This window comes from Ursus maritimus, unplaced genomic scaffold (assembly GCF_017311325.1).
Source record: "Ursus maritimus isolate PB19 unplaced genomic scaffold, ASM1731132v1 scaffold_31, whole genome shotgun sequence".
Lineage (NCBI taxonomy): Eukaryota > Metazoa > Chordata > Mammalia > Carnivora > Ursidae > Ursus > Ursus maritimus.
This window is the reverse complement of record NW_024425675.1, coordinates 15,710,348-15,730,566: the sequence shown is the minus strand read 5'-3', so window position 1 is coordinate 15,730,566 and position 20,219 is coordinate 15,710,348. Positions and strand designations below refer to the sequence as shown.

General features: G+C 35.2%; 1 protein-coding gene across 2 annotated transcripts in view; it reads left to right on the top strand.

The window, feature by feature from the left end:
* MALRD1 (MAM and LDL receptor class A domain containing 1) overlaps positions 1–20,219 on the top strand; it is a 747,156-nt gene that overhangs the window by 340,067 nt on the left and 386,870 nt on the right. For both annotated transcript variants that reach the window (XM_040645358.1, XM_040645357.1), the window contains exons 25-26: positions 7,337–7,584; positions 11,155–11,446. In XM_040645358.1, coding sequence (XP_040501292.1) covers positions 7,337–7,584; positions 11,155–11,446 — 540 coding nt within the window. The remainder of the gene's footprint in view (positions 1–7,336; positions 7,585–11,154; positions 11,447–20,219) is intronic.

Sequence of the window (20,219 nt, the reverse complement as noted above, 5' to 3'; positions counted from 1 at the left end):
GAAACTCTAAAGAGACAGGGAAGTGTTCTCCACTAGGGCCATCAGGGAGAACATGGCACTGCAGACACATTGATTTCAGACTGCTAGCCTTAGCAACTTTGAGGGAATAAATCTCTATTGTTTAAAGCTACCCATTTTATTATACTTCATTATGGAAGCACTAAGAAGCTAATACAATCTCCAAAGTCACAAAGCTGAGAAAGTGCCCCATTTATAACTGGAAACTAATTTCTCCAATTATGCCTTTTTCTTGTTTATTTTAATGGCATTTGTAAAACTTGTACATCATCAATGTTAATCTACACGATATTCATGGTTCTACTAAATAATAAATAAATACATACATAGCTTCCTTAGATAGGTTGGGAATATTCTTTGTTATATAAAGAAATAGCTTCCATATTGTGGGAATTCTCAGAGCTAGTGTGTTAATAATATGCTCGTGTATTTTTAAATCTCCCGAAGAGGGATATAATTGATAGGATTCATCATATTTATTTGACTACAGAACCTTCTTCCTTTGAATGAACCTCCTTCCAAATTGACATCCATAGGACATTCATGTTTAGATGAACAGAGTTAAAGAATTGATAAACCGCACCCTCCTGCCTCAAGAAGGATCAAGCCAAAGTTGATGGCTGCCATCTTTTCACAGCTGCCTTCCTATAGACAAAGAGATCTCTTCGAGGATTTCCTCATAGACACATACAGTTTCTTATCCTGTAGTATGTGTAGATTTATTTGTTTGTTTGTTTTTTGCAGCCCCCACACTGGAGCACTGCATATCACATTATAAAGGGGAGTAGTGGTCAGGGTTCTGTTTATATCATTCTTCAATTCATAGTTGTGCTACTTACAAGGTGATACTTTGCTTAGTATCATCCTCTGAAATTCAACTTTCTCATCAAGCAAACTAAAAATAAGTATTATACTGAGATGTTGTGGGACTTAAATAAAATAACCTAACTAAAGAGAATGCTGAGAACCTGACACACATTACGGTCAATACAAAGTAGCCCCCTTTGCAGTTAGTTTTTTTTAGCTTCCTAAATGTGCTTTATTTATTGCATATGCTCAATAAATTTATGCTAAATGAATAATTGAATAGAATGATGAGATCTTAATTTTAGGAATTCTATGGTTGGTTCTTAAAAGGATTTAGGTTATGGTCTTTCAAAATTACGAGTTTTTTATAATGAAACTGATATTTCGTGCTCGTGAAGATAGCGATGGATGAAAAAATTATAGCATTTAGAAAGGTAGAAGCTGATTTGATGGATGATACAGCTGTAGACAAAGGGGATCATTGTCTTCCTGATGGCACACCTGTCTAGTGCTGGCATTAATTGCTCCCTGAAATGACAGGAATTGGCATCTGCACAGAAGCCTGTTTGCTGCTTTTCTCACCTGGCATCCATGGGAAATTGTGAAATAGGAAATTATAAGTTGTTCCCTCTCACCACAGTGATGTGAAATGCAAACAACTTATGCCTGCTTATTGTATTCTCTCCACTGATACCTTAGAATTAAACTTTCCAAAGAAATGTATCTTCAAAACAATAGTAAATATCAAAAGAAAAATACATGATAGAAATTCATGTAGCAGCATTTGTGTGATTTTTAAAACAGAACAAATCTGATTTTCCCCAGCACACATCATTTTTTATACAAGTGGCCTTTCTGGATGCTGGTCTATATGGCAATCTAGTCCTCGTGACTTGCTAAATTTTCCAACACAAGGTCAACTGAATTAGTTACTTTGTTTTGTAATTTTTAATTAAAACAACTGTTCAGATTCTAAACTTGATGCTGAGTTGGGATTCATTATTTTAAAGTATTTACCTCCCAGGCCTCTGAAAGGATACTTAGGAGAGCTTTAGTATTCTAAAGCAAAAGAGACTATTACACTCTATTGTAGGAGAGAGTAAATTACCAGAATGTTTCAAATGCAATTTTAAAATCGAATCAGCAATTGGTTAGAAAATGCCATTCTGATCATTTGGTGACAGAATTATGACAGAGAAATTTTCTCTATCCTTGAAAGTATTAAAAATCAGTGTTAGCCTGGCTGTTAAGTTAAACCATTTTAAAAAGCATATTAGTCTTGATGCTTTCTTAATTAATTTTTAGTGATTTCAAAAGCTGAAAGTTGTTTTAGGCCATTCTTCATGATTGGGCAAGTTTTTTTACTGGAAGATGTGATAAAATTAGCTTTCATCTTAGTGGTCTTTACACTCCAAAATGGTATCGAAACAATGGTAAAGACCCATGTATTTTCAAATTTTCCACTTTATTAGTTACAAATAACAAAGAAGTTATTTTTGTGTATTTAAACAATTGTATCTGATCTATGGTAACTGTAAGAATGAATCCATAAACAAAGAACAATTTTGATGCCTAGCACAATTTAGAGATTCTTAAAGAGTCTGGTGTAATAGAATAGTGTAGAATCTTTGTCCCAGAATTCCTGTGGCTTCAGCTGGGATGTGCACCTGTCTTCCTTTGGCCTGTGCACTGAGTAACAGGTCCCTGAGAGCTTTGGTGACAGAATCATTCCTACTCTCATTTACATTAAATCTGAAATATTTGAGTACTTGTTCAAATGAGCTTTGTTGAAGAGACAAATCTTTATATAAGTACTTATCAACATGCTGCAACTTAGATGCTTCTTAAGTATTTTAAGTTTGGGGGCACCACCTTACATACAATTAAGATTTTTAAGATTTTTTCACTTTAATATTCAGAGAGAATTTAATAAAGATTCTAACCTGTACATTTTATTACTTAAGATCAGATTGCTCATTAGCTTTATGCTGCGTCATGCATTTAAAAATAAAGAACATTAGCATTATCTCCTCCAGCTGAGTAATATTCCATTGTATATATGGACCACAACTACTTAATCCAGTCATCTGTTGAAGGGCATCTCGGTTCCTTCCATGATTTCACTATGCTAAGTGAAATAAGTCAAGCAGAGAAAGACAATTACCATATGATTTCTCTTATCTATGGAACATAGAACTAGGAAGATCGGTAGGGGAAGAAAGGGATAAAGAAGGGGGGGTAATCAGAAGGGGGAATGAAGCATGAGAGACTATGGACTCTGAGAAACAAACTGAGGGCTTCGGAGGGGAGGGGGGTGGGGGAATGGGATAGGCTGGTGATGGGTAGTAAGGAGGGCACGTATTGCATGGTGCACTGGGTGTTATATGCAACTAATGAGTCATGGAACTTTACATTGGAAACCGGGGATGTACTGTATGGTGACTAACATAAAATAATAAAAAAACATTAAAATAAAAAAAATAAAAATAATAAAGAACATTAAAAGTATCCTAAACATACAATTTTATAAGATACAGGTTCTTAGTAATACAATGCTCAGTTTTACATCATCACTATATCATTAGCTTTATAATTTACCAGCAGAATTATAGGAAGATGTTTGTGTAGTTCCTACTATCCAGTGCTGTATATGATGATTTTGGAGGTCATACCGCTGCTCTAACAAGTCAATGGCTGAAGAGACTAAAAAATCAAGAACTCTTCTTGAATCCATAAAAGAAAGGAGGGCACAGGGCAAATGTCCCCGAGATTGAAGAGAGTCGGGTGAACCCAAGGAGTCACACATTAGCGGATTAGAGACTTGGGAGCAGAATCCACTAATGGAACCAGCACCCAGGTGGGAAATGTGAATTGGCATTGATGAAGTGCTGGAGTTGCCATGTGGACAAGCCCAAGAGTTGAAAACTTCAGGAAACCCACTTATCAGGAAACCCTATAATATTGTGAGGTTGATATTTTTAACCTATGATATTGTGTATAGATATAATATTGTGAAGAGTTTGACCAGGTTCCCAGTAAATATCGGAGAAAAATGCGCTCCTGCTTCCAACAGTAGGAAGGGGAAAAACCATTTTGAGGTATCACAGAGCGCTCTGCTCTTCCTCACAAGGCATTCCCTCAGATAATGAAAGCCTAAACTGCCAGGGTATTCTCAGAGCCTAACTCACCCGGTGGAAGGGAAATCTCCATTTCTAACCCTCTCTAGATGTCCTGTTCCACGTAAGGGGAGGAGAAAAACACTGAGAAATGCTGGTGAAGTTCACAGTCCAGAGATACAGGTTTACTAAAAGTCTGAAACCTAATCACAGAACTATAGAATACTTCCCCTCTCCCCACATCAAGGCCTATTTACAGCAGTTCCTTTATCATGTCCACTTATCAAGAAAATATCACATGGCCTGCTGGAAGGCAAAAAGCAAAAACAACAAAACAAAATAAAACCCCCAAAACACCAAGGCAAATATCCATAATTTGAAGAGAGAGAAGAAGCATCAGAAAAAGACATGGCAAGGATGTTGGAATTCTCAGACCAGGTCTCTAAGAAAACTATGATCAGCATGCTAAGACCTCTAGCGGCCAAAACAGCATGCAAGAAGAGATGGGCGATGTCGATAGAGAGGGGCAGATCCGAAGAACCAGAAAGAGATCCTGGAGATCAAAACCACTGTGACAGAAACGAAGAATGGCTTTGGTGGGCTTATTAGTAGCCTGGACACAGCGGAAGAACAATATCTGAGCTAGAGGACATCACAATAGAAACCTCCAAAACTGAAAAGCAGAGAGAACAAAGACTGAGGAAACACAACAGAATATTCAAGGACTTTACAACAAAAGGTGTAACGTGTAGTGGGAATACCACATGGACAAGAAAGAGAGAAAGGAACAGAAGAAACATTTGGAAAAACAATGACTAAGAATTTCCCCTAAATGAGTGTTGGACACAAAACCACAGCATAGAACATGAAGCAGGATAAATGCAAAACAAAACAAAATAAAACAGAAAACAACCAAACCAAAAAACCACAATACCCTTACACCTATGCATATCATTTCCAACCTACAGAAAATCAAAGTAAGATCCTTAGAGAAGTCGGAGGGATAAGACACTTTACTTATAGAAGAACAAAGGTAAGGATTATACTTCTCAGAAATTACACAAATGAGAAGAAAGTAGATTGAAACATTTAAAGTGTTGTGGGGGAAAAACAACAAAGAGTTACCATCTTCGAATTCATACCCTATGAAATTATCCTTCAAAAGTGAAGGACAAATACTCTTTCACTTTCTCAAACACAGATTGAGAAAATTTTATATATATATAATTATATATATATACTTTTATATGTAATTATATATATACTTTTATATATAATTATATATATACTTTTATATATAATTATACATACACTTTTATATATAATTATATATATATTTATTGCCAGAAAACCTACTTTGAATAAAAAAGTTACGTTTTTAGAGGAAGGAAAATAATCTAAATCAGAAACTCAAATCTACAAAAGTAAAAGAGAGCCTTGGAGAAGAAGTGAAGGTAAAATAAAAACTTTTAAAGTTACCAAGGACAAATAAAGGTATTATATAACAATAAAGGAGGCACTGCCCCAAGGAGGCATGACAATCCCTAATGTGTACACCTAATAGAATGTCAAACAACATGAAACAAAAAATAATAGATTTGCAAGAATAGATGAATCCACTATCATAGTTGGAGATTTCTATGCCCATCTATCAGAAATGGATAGATCCATTAGGCAGAAAATCAATAAAGTCATCGTTGAACTCAATCATTCTTGATGTCCTGGAAGTGGATGAAAACACTTAAACAATGCTTGTAATAAAATATTTTTAGGAATCTAGGAGAGATAGTTGGTATTTCATGCAACTTAACATATTTAATTTCTGCAACTTATTATAATAAATTCCAATTAGCACACTTTTACCTTTTCTATTTCACAATTTTCTCATCTCTCAAATGAGGATTATATTTTACAAAAACAATTTCAGTGATTAATAACTTTTGCTTTAGGCAGTATTTCCCCAGCCAAACTGTATTGAATAGAATAAGAAGCTTCCTAAATTCCCTACCAGGACCCGAAGAGCAAAGATGAGAAGAAAGAAAAAATAAAATTTCATTGACCAAATAGGTGTTTGGAGGAGGAAATGTGTATGATGCCAAAATATATTCTCATTGATTTTGGGACTGGGAACCAAAATTGCGGAGAAATAAATTTGCACAAGCCATGGAAATAGCTATGTGTAGCAAACTAAAATATTCTTTTTTCTTTTAGCCAAAAAGACTTTATTCAGAATTTGAATGTTTGGGAAATGTGTTAAAAATATCAGAAGCACATGCCTGAATAGAATCACAGATCACTATAAAACTTAATGTTTCATTATTTATTTAACCAAGGTGGTAACAAGGGATTTCATAGGCAAAAACATGGGGTTATCTAGTTGTTAGCAAAACTTGGTTCCTTTAATTTTGAGAAGTTTTAACTATTTCATGTAGTCAAAAACCCGATAAAGACAAAACAGAAACTTTGCTTACAATTTAAGGGCAAAGCAATAATCCAAGAAAACTTTGTCTTTTTAGCAGAGAAAAAGCCAAATTTCAATTTTATACCAGTGTACTTTTAAAACTCATTTATTCCAATCCTAGTCAGTCCTGACCCTGGAAAAACATTTTTCAGAGATTCCCCTTTACAAATATTTTACAAGTTTTTTTTTTTTTTTTCTTTTTCAATACAGATTTTGTTGTAAGCCTTCTGTCTCTAAATAACCAATTTCATTTTAGGACGAATTACTTTCTTTTCCCTCAACAAAAATGTATTTTCATCCTTATGCCTTTTTATGCATCTCTTACTTTCTTACATAGTTGCTTCCGAGCCATTTTAACATCTTAATTACATTTATAAGAATTTTAACTCTGGGAAACCTTAGTTTCTAAAAACTAAGTAGTAACCAATTGCAAACTGTCCTACTCCCACATCTTCCCAAGCCTCTCTAGATAATCAGCTTTTACTTTACCTGAACCTATTAGCTCAATTCATGTTGCAACTGGTTTGCAGTTTGCCAACAAAAATGACTTAAGATAATGGTTGATTTTGTCACTATAAGTTTTCATGGGTAATTGTTAAGAACAAGTCTGTTGAAAGATAAAAAGGTTTGTAGACAAACTATTAAATAGCTTTCAAAATCTTTGGTAACTTAACACTTTGAGGTTTTGCTAGTTTAATGTTAAATTTGGTTGCATTTATTGGATATCTAAGTCTTTTCCAAATCAGTAAAATGCCAAAACATTAATGATTAAACATAGGTTTAAAATATTCTATTTTACTGCTAGTGTCAGGATAATCTTCTAAGGTGTTGAATGTTACATGATATGTCAAGATCACTGTAATTTTGGATTGCATATCTTGAAGTCAGCTAATTTCCTTTTTCTCTCTACCATAAATTGGGAAATGTTTTCCAGGTACCTCCAGTGTGCGCTGTGATTTTGAATTTGACCTTTGTTCTTGGGAGCAGGAACAGGACGATGACTTTGACTGGAATCTGAAAGCTAGCAGCATCCCTGCTGTAGGCACAGAGCCAGCCGCTGATCACACCTTAAGAAACTCCTCTGGTCAATACATCTTCATAAAGAGCTTCTTTCCTCAGCAGCCCATGAGAGCAGCCAGAATTTCAAGCCCAGTCATAAGTAGAAAAAGCAAAAACTGCAAGGTAAGGAAAAAAACAAAACAAAACACAAAAACACAGAAATGTTGTAACTGCTGAGAGAGCTAATAGAGAAAATGGAATGTCCAGGACCAGACCAAAGCTGAGTTTGAATTTCTTCAACCTAGGATATGTATGGGAAGGAGAAAGTACAGTAAGGATATAAGATTATTAGGACTGCGGGAAGAATTTATCCTATTGATAAATTCCACAGATACTCAAATTTTGGAAACCACAGGAAAACTTCATGGCTGTTATCCGTAAACTATGGATAGTACAAAAGAAGTAAAAAGCAGTTGCTTCCCCTCAGGGAATTTAGTACTTACTGGAATTATGAGAATTCCACCATCAGAAAGAAAATTCAAGTAGTATATAGTTAAATATTCCCCAGAATGAATATTAGAGATATTTGGAGCCACTTTATACTGGCTTTTTCAACTTTATGGTTGAAGAAGTCTTCATGAAAAAGGAAAGACTAAAATTAGCCCTCAAAAAGGTAGAAGAACTTCTGCAGGCAAGAAAAAAAGTTGGCTTGGCCATTATCCTGTGGAACTCTAAGGAAAATGTTAGTACTCTTAAAAGTATAAATAGGATTGTATGGCTCTTTGGGACAACCGGCCTCAATGATGACTGTGTATTTTCAGGTCCTTCACTTTTCTTTATTGATTGCTTTTATTTCACAAAGGATTTGAGTCAGCCGAGTTAGTATCTAAACTTAGCTTTACATATAATGTAAATTAACCACTCGGAGATGACTTCACAAGAGTCTTGCTTACCAGAGAATGGTCTATGAATAAATGTGCCATTTGTATTTACAATGAGAAATGTGACCTCCTTAAGATCTGAACACACATATTCCAACTAGTGGGTTTGCGGTGTCTGAACACTGAAAGGAAAGCAAATTACCTTCAGAAAGCTGTCAGCTCATCAAAGAATTAGGCTGGAAGAAAATAGTATGATTGAAATCTTTATTGTCTTCAGAATATAATATTCTTGTGTACCTGCCTCCACCACAGAGCCCTAACCTTTGAAAGGAGACATTTTAAACCTTTTCTCCAAGGCTCCCCAAATTACCTGCACCCATTTCAGATGCTTGCTCCTCTCTTTTGTACAGAGAAGCCTTCACTTCCTACCACTGTCATGGTTTTAAACATCTTAAACTTTTAGTTGGTATTGGAAGTTTTTCTGTCTCATCGCAAGTTGATTTCATAGTTTAACTCTCAGGGGTTCACCTCATTTCTATTATCTCTTGAGGCACATTTGATAGAATTTTCTGCAAGTGAGTGACATGATCAGATCAGAGTGTTAGAGCGATACCTCAGCAGTCTAAAGCAGATATAACAAATTATACAGAATAACATTAAACTTTATCGAATTAGTTTGGCAAGAAAAAATGAATTTTAATTAAATATATTTCTCGTCTGTTTTTGTTGTTTTCCAAAGTACTTGATAACTTCCTCCAAAGCAAAGCCCAAGCACGCCAGATTTTATATGTCAGGTCTCTATCTATAAATCTCTCTACGTCCATAGATATTCTGAAATTTACAAATTTGTTTTAGTCTTAGAAAGCTAATTAAAAATTAAACATAAAATGTGTAGCATTCCAGCTTGGCTTTTTGGCTTTTCTACTTAGGCTTCCTGAAAATGCTCCAAGGTTTGTTTTTCATACTGTAGTAACTCAGGATTTCATCCATCTCTATTTTTCCCTGGAACTGTAGTCCCCACTGTTTTAAACATCTGTGTGAGAATAATGAAATATGCCTAAAAGAAATGTCAAAAAATTAATGATGAATGGTTCATTTTATGAATATTTATAATATAGATTGAATACAAAAAAGTGAGGAAAGGTCATGCTGGGAATGATTGTGTCGCTCATATATAAAAAATATGTATATCAGGTAAGCAGAGTGACCTCCCAAATTTCATGAAAATCCTTGCTGTCACTTGACCTTGTGGACTACCTTCAAGCAGAACAAAATCACACTGAAGATTTTTCTTCCTTCTGAGGGGTGGGTGGTGGGAGGAAAGACAGACTGATGTGGGAAGAGATGAGACCTTTGAGTAACTCTGAAATTTCCAGAGAAGATGCCTCTTTAGATGAATCTCATACTTAGCAGAGTTTAATTCCCTCACAATGCCCTGCGATTAGACTATGTTATTATCAAATGTTTTCGGTAGAAATGGAGGTGTTTATATCTTTGTTTGCATGTTAACCACACGGGATCATTCAAAAAATGGCCTTAAGAAGACAGGGAAATATTTACAGCCGCTTGAAAGTTAGGCCTTAGATTTGTTGCGCAAATAAGACAAAACAAGGCAGAACCGTAGGAAGACCATGTCTATGGCTGCAGGGGATCCAAACAGACATGTGTTATGTGTGTCAGACCGTTTCCTCAGGTGTCTGTTGATGCTGTTCAAGAGGTTGGCCCTAGGCCCCTTAGGTCTCTTACTCTAATGAGTCATGGAACCCGATTTCATGGGTCCTCTCCCAGAACAAGTCATAACGGTCACAGAGCTCGTGTTGGAAAGGTTCGTCAACAGAAGAAACAATTTTGGATCACCTGAAGGCTTCATCAGCTAGGAAATTTGAGAAGAGTCACTTCACATGGCTTCCTTATTCTAAGTTGATGCTTTTTGAAGTGTGCGTTGCATATTTTGTTTAATCAAATTCTTTTCCCTTAAGCACATTCATTTCTTTTTCTCTAGAGTGTAATATATGTGACTGCTAGTGTTTCAAAAATACCTTTTTTCTGTGTGGGGATCACTCCCCCTTACTGTGTTCCCTCATTCATACACATGACAAGACAAAAGCTTAGAAGTGCCCTGAGTTCCTGTTGTTTCTAACCTGCACTGTTCTTTCTGCTAGAATCTCCCCTGAATTTTCCCTTCGGTGTAACAATTACTAAAAATCTGGTGAACTCCGTCTTTGAAACACTGAAATGTTAATCTTTGAAAATACTTATATTAATTTTTCTTGTGGGGGGAGAAATGCCCAAGGCTGCTTTCTTAGATCATGTTTCTAGCATTTCAGCTAAATTTGGATAACTGCTGTTCTGGTGGTTTGGTGGCATAGAGAGGAGCCCTGAAGATCTTGTAGATCTAAAAATGTATTTCAAGTGCAAGAAGGTGATAGAATAAGAGTACTCTACTATTTTGAAGAAAATGATTTAAATTTTATGAGAGTGAAAATGGTCTTTAGTTCCTACTATTGCTTCATCATGAAAAGTCGTTAGATGATGGATCACTTTTTAATGATATTTTATTCCTTTGACAGTGGACTTTAAGAGTTTAGTAGGAAATTCTCCATTTAGAAGTCAGAAAAAGAAAATAAACTCTGCTCAGTTTTTCCACCTAAATTTCTATTTGATTCTTACTGCTCTGTCTTCCATGGATCGTAACTTATGATTTAAGGCTGTCCTGACTTCACTCAGTATTAGAGTACTCAAAGAACAGGGCATGCAGATCTAGTTTCCCTTTGGGAGTCTGTTAATAAAGGAGAGGGCAATACTATATAATTGAAAGTAAAGTGGAGTTAATCGTACTAATTATATACAATATTCCTATTTCTGGTTACAGATAATTTTTCATTATCACATGTATGGAAATGGCATTGGGGCACTCACCTTGATCCAGGTATCAGTCTCAAACCAAACAAAGGTCCTACTTAACCTCACTGTAGAACAAGGCAATTTCTGGCAGCGGAAAGAAGTATCACTGTCAGGCGATGAGGACTTCCAACTCAAATTTGAAGGTAGAGTTGGTAAAGGACACCGTGGTGATATTGCCCTGGATGACATTGTGCTTACAAAGGGTTGTGTATTATCCCATTACTCCATGAAAGAAGAACTCACAGCGCCTCTTCCAACAGGTACATTTTAAGTTGTGAATGTTTATTATTTTTACAGAGTGGAAGGTGGGAGGGAAGGAAAGAAATGGAAAAGAAATGATATAAACACTTAGTAATTCATTGCTTTCAAAAAGAAAAAAAGTCTTAAAAAAAACCTTTCAAGCTTTGACTCGTAATGCTGTCCTCCAAATTTTCTCCCGGCTTTGGTGTGTTTACCGGTTTCTGAGTTCTGTTTAGTCAGCTGCTTCTTAGATCAGCAAAATAAGAGAAGACTCCTTTGTTTGCAATCTGATTCAGAATTCAATCCTTAACAAATATCATTTTATTCAATAAGCTATAATAACATCAAAAACAGTTGTTTGATTTTAATTAGGCATGACTGTGGATGTGCCATTTACTTTATTCTTTCTAGATCTGCAGATATTGCCATTTGAACGGTTGTGTTTACATATTTCAATAGTTCAGGAGATTGGATATGTCCATATAGTCTTTTAAACTAAAATATCCTTTGGTAATTTGTCTAAAGAATTACAGTAAAATGTTGAGCTGGTATATGTTCAATATAATATGCATAGTGACAACGTTGTAAGAAGTGGAAATAGCAAGCACCATTAATCTGCGTGATATAACGGGTACAGAATGAAAACAAATGCTGTGTATGTTATTAAAATGAGAAAACAGATTTTGTCAATTGGTAGGACATATTAATATTTAAACCATGAGTTTATTGAGGAAACCAAAAGTGCCATTCCTTTGGTATATAAATTATATCTTTTATAATTAGTGAAAACAGAAGTGCTTTAAAAAGAATGAATGTTTGTTTGCTCTGGCTTTTAACATGGTAGACGGAATAAGGAACATTACACTTCTGCCTTTACTTCTCCATTCGTGTCAAAAGGAGTAATTTAATTTGGTTAAGAGGAAGTTTCTCGATAAATGTTTCCTAGTTGACTACTAGTTGAACAGAGTGTTTCCCTGACATGTTTCTAGCACTGTGTGAAATAGTACAGAGAAAAACAAATGAACATTTGAAGGCTGTTTAGGGATAAGTATCCTCATGTAATGGTAATACAGGAGCATTTCAGATACCTCAGACTTCATCTGTTTCCTTGAGAAAAGCTTTGCTTTCCATTCTGTGTTGACTATTTGGATGGCAGCTGTACTAGCTTGTGTATAGGTCTAGTCTTTTGAAAAAATAATCTTACAGCATCGAAGTAGTGAGGGAGCAAGTTCTGTGTTGAACCACTTTAAACTTTAATGAATAACTACAAAGTGGGATACACGAAGAACGAATCAGTCTTGTTGGGAATATCAGATTCTTAAATTGTGAAATCTCAGATAAAAGTTAGTTAAAAACAACTTCCAAAAGGAAAATTGAAAAGTACCTACAAAGTGGTATAAGATATATATTATCAAATGGAGGGCGCATATTAACAATGGTAGAGTTCTTTGTACATCCTTATAATACCTGAGGTATCATATTACGTTTTTTGATGAATGGAAAATAGAAGAATCTCTGCTCTTAAGAACTCATTATGGTAAGGGGGGATAGGAAGAGCACCTCAAGTAACTCTAATATTAGGTAGACTACAACTAAATACCGGGAGAAATACACAAAACCTTATAAGGATACAAAGAAAATGAAAAAAAAAAAAAAAACCCAGTTGAGGACATCTGATTTATAGGATGTGCAGGAGTTTGGAGCCTCACCTGGGGCTCATGGGAAGGAAAGACTCCTTCGGTTTGCAGGATGGAGTGCCATGTGTGAGCACAGTAGACCAAATAATGGATGTGGGGAGGAAAGCACCGTGGGCATGCCTAAGGGCATGAGACAGGAGACAGGGTGTCACACAGGCTGCCAAGGTGGCCTGTCTTGTGAGTGGGTAATTTGGCTGAAACAGGAACCTAGTATCACTGAGTGTCTGTGATAATATTACAAAGGAAATAGGGAACTAACCTGGGACCACCTTGATTATTGATTTGTTTCAGTTTTTTTCCCCCAAAATGAGCATGCATTGAAAATGTATTGACTAGTCTTAGGAAACAAAAAAGAAGGAAGGAAGAAAAGGAAGGAAGGGAAAGCCAAGAAAACAGTAAAAGATAAAAAGGAGATATACAGTATTCCTTTGCATAAATTACAATAACTGGTAGAAATGGCTACGGGAGAAAGACTCCAAGAGGAAAAAGAAAAAAAGAACCAAATGTCTTTATTTATATTATTAATGAACACTCTGGAAAATAAGGTGAAATACCTTAATTTTTTCAAGGCTTCCTTAGCTGCGATGCCCACATTTAAATGTGGCAGATGAGAAATATGTGTGTATGGAGTTAACATTCCTACAGACTGTGGAGTTATTTGTAACTCTGCCTCCAGAAATGGAAAGTATATGCCTTTCTCTTGGGAAAAGTGAAAAGCTACACCTTCCTTAGACTTGAACTGTGAAGTGATTCTGACAAACTATGACTTCATCATGAGTTTAGAGGACTCTGTTGGAGTCACTGATGTTTTTGAAGGAATGCTCTCTCTCTCTAAGTAGATTTTGGGGATTGGAGGAGGGTGGTATCCTGAACACATCACTGATACCACGAATGTCTAATGGAAGTATAAAGAGAGTCACAAATGTAAGCCACATATGAAATTTTACATTTTCTCGTAGTTCTATTTTAAAAAGTGATATTAATATATTTTCATTAACCTAATATATCAAAAATATTATCAATCCAGTACAAAAACAATAGAAAAATATTAATGAGATATGTTACATTCTGTATATTTTACACTCACAGCACACCTCAATTGGGATTAGCTACAGTTCAGTTGCTCAATAGCCACTTCTGGCTAATGGCCACCATAGGGGACAGTCCTGGAGGTGAAGTGAATATTCTAGGCACTTTCAGGTCTGTCCATGAGGTTTCATTAATTAGAGTTTGTGAGTATCCTAGAATTGCAGTTATACTCTTCTTTAAATAGATGTGCAAATACGTTCCCCAACACTGAATGTGATAGCACAGGTGCCATGTTTGAGCAGACTAGCTACTCATCTCAGGCTGGCCTCTTACTGCTGCATATTGCATAGCTGCCTTGAGACTCAATTTCCTCATCTGTAAAGCAGAGAGAGTATCACTTATTTCTTAGGCCCTTAAGAATAAAGAAGTCACTGTCTATATAATTTCCCTAGTCTTGTGTTTGGTACATTGTAGACGTTTATTCAATAAAATCAATTCGTACTATCCTTTATTTTGGGCATCGTTGTCAGTACTCCTTAGGTGGTGTAGATATTTGAGAGTAAGCCTCCATTATTTGCACTCCTTATTAAGAATATGTTTCTATCATATGTTTTGCAAAAATGTTTTTTCTTGCAGAGATCACAAACATACAATTTTTTCACGTTGCATTGTGATTATTCAATCTTATCACTTACTGACGGTCTAATTATTTTTGCTATGTCATGAATAACGTGTGTATGTGTGTGTATCTTGGAAAGGCTTAATGGTCGCTAATTTCTCTTTACCGCAAAAACACTGAACTTGGAACTTGCACATTTTGAAGAAGGGTAAATGGCATTATGTGCCATAAACAGTGGCTACATCCATTAAACTTTTGAAAATGACTATTATTCACATACTTTTCATCGATATTCATGTAGATAGGCTAAGAACTCCATCAAGGATAGCTTAAAATAGAAAAGACAAGAGGAGGCAAAACATATATATTTAGGAAGATGCAATTGAACTGAATCTGGAATCAGTGATTCTAATTAGTCAAATAAGACCCAGGGCTTTATTAGCAAAAGTAATATTAAATTATTAGTAAGTCTCTAGAAGTTATATTTAAGAGCTTATTTTGATGGCAATTTTGTTAATTGCTAAGTGATGATGGATAAAAATAATTGTATAATGAATTTTAATAAGAAAAAGGCAACCAAGATTCATCTTCTAAATGTCCATATGCAAATTTAGCCACTATCATATTCCCTGTATTGTTGGCAGACGTTTAATAAAAATTCCAAGTATAATGAAGGCAGGAAGCAGGTGTATGTGTGTGAGTAGGTGTGTGTGTGTTTTAAATCCCCACAGTCATTTCCAAATATGAGTTATACAACAAATATATTTTGGGATATCACATGCTAATCAACTTTGGGGACTAAATGGATTAGCTCCTCTTTGAGGTCACTCATTTCCCTGAAATATTTGGCAATAGTTAAAAGGCTGCTACCTGCTGATGAGAATGTTGGCACAGCAGCTCAGGCAGAGTCCCGAGTTAGGAAAATCTGGCCGACTGTGCTTGGCCCTAATTTAGTTAACCCTATATACAATGCTTCATGCAAAATGCATGTGTCTGAGGTTTAAAGACATGGGCTTGGACCTTTGCAAGGCCCACTACATGTATAATATCATCTGATCAACTTAATCTTTCTAATTCTTATTTTCTTGTCTCTAAAAATGGGACTATTGCAATTTACTTCTGAGTGATTTGAAAAAAAGTTAATAGTATGCAGTGTGTTTTAAACAATACTTGGCAAATAGTTGGTGTTCAGCAAATGTTACTTCCCTTTTTTTCCCTGTTATTCCTCTTTCCTGCTAGAGAGATTATGAAGTTTAACTGCATACACTTGAAATTTATTAAAAGCATATTGTCTACTTGCTATTTTTTCTCCATCATGTTCCACTTATTGCTCAAAGCAAGGGCTCAGACCTCCTCTGCCTTTCTCATTCCCTTCAAAGAAATTGCTCTCACAAAAGCCCCAAATACCTCATTGCTGAATGAATCACTAAATTCTACCCTGAAACTAATAAAACAAATGAATTTGCTGATTTCATTTATTACTCATAATCCTGCAGAGGAAAGAAATACTCCTGAAAATCACAGAAGTGGATGACTTGGTTGGATATGGTACAGAGAGGGAAGAGGAAAGTTCACTTTTAAATATACAGGCATACTCTTTATAGAGTGTTTTCTAAGTTAATGTGATGGTAGAACTCCTCTTGGTTTTTAATACTCAAATTCATAGCATGCTTGTATCCCTGTGTCTCTTCTTCCTTATTTTTGTTGTTGGGAGAGAGCACGAATATTTATACTGGAAAATATATTTATATCACCCAAAACTCATTAGAATACTCTTTAAGTGGTATATTCTACAGGAAAAATCTCAAATCCCATTCCAAATACAATTGGTAGACAAAGATCTTTTCAAAATTTCATGCAGTGGCAATACATAGAATGTTCATCTCGGACATTTTTATGGCCAAGAGAAGGATATCACAGCAGCAAATGCACTGTGAGCCATTATTTCATCACACATGTCCTGACTATGTTTCTTCAGTGACTTTCATAGATAGTCACACTTTGTCTAATTTGAACAATGAATGCTCCTAGAAATTGAGAAAGTGTTGAAGAAATCTGTGAAGAGGAAAGCAAAGCAAGTGAAAGAGATTACAGTGTAAGGGAAGAGAAAGAAAAATACAACATTTGGCCAAGGAGAGCTGGCTTTGACGTGGTTGACCAAAAAAAAAAAAAAAGGGGGGGGGAGGGTGGGTGGGAGGAAGAAAAGAAGGAAGGAAGGAAGGAAAAGGAAGGAAGGAAAGGACTCTTAGAATATCTCGTTGATGGATTCACTTCTAAGTTTGTTCATGTAAACATGTAATGTTAGTCTTAGGAAGACAACATTGAAGACTCAAAAGACCAGCTAATCAAATTGATAGACATTGCTGGCTCAAATGAATTTATGGCTCTCAAAATACACTATGGACTCTGGGAAACACACTGAGGGCTTCGTGGGGGGTGGGGGATTGGGATAGGCCGGTGATGGGTAGTAAGGAGGACACATATTGCATGGTGCACTGGATGTTATATGCAAGTAATTAATCATGGAACTTTACATCAAAAACTTGAGATGTACTGTATGGTGACTAACATAACATAATAAAAATTATTATTAAATTAATAAATTTAATAATAACAGTAATAAATACAATAGCTTTATTGGTGTTTCACTGTTTCATACGCAGTTTTAGAACTTAGTTGTAGGTAGATGAATAGATGGATAATGAATCATAATTTTCCTACTTAAATAATGGAAAACTGGCTATGGGGGTAGCATTTCAAAACACAATTTCTGCTCTTCAGGAACACAGAACTAACAATGTGTAGGAAAGGGTATGCTTAGCTTAAGTTTTCAGTGCGACACAATGGTGGATACGGTTAGCCTGCACTTGGACTTGTGAGAGTTCTGGATTTGAATGGTGAGGGACTGACTGGACCTCTTCAAGTTTGAGAATTCTCCTTTTCTTGTGCCACTTAGGTCTATTGAAAAAAATACCTGTCTTCTGGTCATGGATATAATAACTAGTAACATAACTGACTCCACAGCCTCTCCTTTCTTCTTTAATACAATTAATTTTTCTGGAACCCTTCTGCTTTTTTCTATATTCCAAGGAAAACTAAACTTTCCTCACTATGGCAGCTAGGACTCTGCCTGGCCTTCCACTTTCTCTTGTCCCGCATTTCTGTATTGCTGGTGATGGACTCTATTTTATGAATTTTCTTTCTTCTAGTTTTATAGATTGTACAACAGATATTGTATAAAATTCAGGGCAACTTGTGTAAAGAACATTTCTGGAAATGCTAGCCAATATATTTAGAATACTTAAAATCAGTCTTGGATATAGCATAACATAGTAAGCAGTTTTATGAATATGTATTCAGGGGAATCTCCCACATTATTTATCCCATGTATCAATTTTAAATTCATGAAATCAATATTTCTTACAAAATTATAGAATGTGTTAGTAGAAATTAGTAATAATGTTACACATTGGGGTTTTTTAAGGTTTCACTTTTATTCCAGTTTTCATACAGTGTAATGTTAGTTTCATTTTTGCAGTGTAGTGTGATTCAGTACTTCCATACAACACCCGGTGCTCATCACAAGTGCCCTCCTCCCCATCACTTGTTTCACCCATCCCCTCACCCACCTCCCTTCTGGTAGCCATTAGATTGTTCTCTGTAGTTAAGAATCTGTTTTATGGTTTGCCTCTCTTTTGTTTTTTATCCCTTTGCTCATTAGAATTGCTTCTTAAATTCCACACATAAGTGAAATCATATGGTGTTTGTATTTCTCTGACTGGCTTATTTCACATAGCATCATACTCTCTAGCTCCATTCCAAGTCATTGCAAATGCCAAGGTTTTGTACTTTTTTATGCCTGAGTAATAATCCATTATATATCTATATCAGTATCAATATCGATATAAATATATCACTTCTACCTAATAATAATCCTATATATATATATGTGTGTGTATATATATGTCACTTCTACCTTTTTTTCCTTTCTATTAGTTAATATTGTCAATGTATTAATTTAAATTATTTCTGTAGTTGTTAAGGTAATCGGTGAATTTTTTTTGAAAATTTATTCTTTCATATAGCTTTACCACAGTGTAATTATTACCCCAATTAGCAATATAAAAGTAAGCACTCCTGTGTAAACAGTGTGCAGTTTTTTATTGAATCACCCAGGTTTGGAGGTGTGCACTGTTTGTTCTGCAATAGCCAGTTGTTGGTGGTTTTTTTTCCTGCTTCTTGTAGTAATAAAGCTCTCAATGGTTAGTTAGGCGCATAGCATTTCTCTTCTGAAGTAAATGGAAAAACATGTTATTTCTGTGGATCGAAAGATTCAATAATGTGTTGTAGCTTAATGGTAAAGGCATTTAATATTTTTATGCTAATGAAAATTGTAATATTTTGTAAGAGGTATGTTTTTAAACATTGGTATATAGAAAAGCAATATTTTAAAATAGTAACCTTGTATATGGCAAAGGTAAGTGCATTTATTTAGGTTTTTTTTAATTGTTCTCAGTCATGTTTTGTAGGGTTTTTTTTGGAAAGAGTATTTTATGTAATATTTTAGATGCTAACAGCAAACTGATATTTTTTAAATACTTGTTTTAAATACTAAAGCAAGAATTTCCTTATTTTGTTGACATATAATGTTATATTAGTTGCAGGTGTACAACATAGTGCTATTCAACAATTCTGTGCATTACTCAGTGTAGTCACCATACAATGTTATTACAGTATTATTGACAATATTTCCTATACTGTACTGTTGATCTCCTTATTTATTTTATAACTGGAAGTTTGTACCTCTTAATCCTCTTACACCTATTTTGCCCATCACCCCACTCACCTCCAGTAACCCCTATTTCTCTGTATTTAAGAGTCTGTTTGTTTTCATTTGTTTATTTGTTTAGTTTTTTTAGATTCAACATGTAACTGAAATCATGTGGTATTTGCCTTTCTCTGACTTACTTCATTTAGCATAATATCCTAGAGTTCTATCCATGTTGTTGAAAATTACAAACTTTCATTCTTTTTTACAGCTAATATCCCATTGTGTGTGTGTGTGTGTGTGTGTGTGTGTGTGTGACATCTTTATCCATTCATCTTTCACTGGGCACTTGATTTGTTCTGTAATTTGGCTATTGTAAATAATGCTGCAATAAACATAAGTGTGCATGTATATTTTCAGATTAGTGCTTTTGTTTTCTTTGGGTAAATGCCCAATAGTGGAATTACTGGATCATATGGTATTTCTATTTTACTGTTTTGATGAACTGCCATACTGTTTTCCACAGTGGCTGTACCAATTTACATTCTCACCAACAATGCACAAGGGTTCCTTTTCTTCACATTCTTGTCAACACTTATTACTTGTCTTTTTGACACTAGCCATTCTGACTGGTGTGAGGTGATATCTCATTGTAGTTTTGATTTGCATTTCCCTGATGA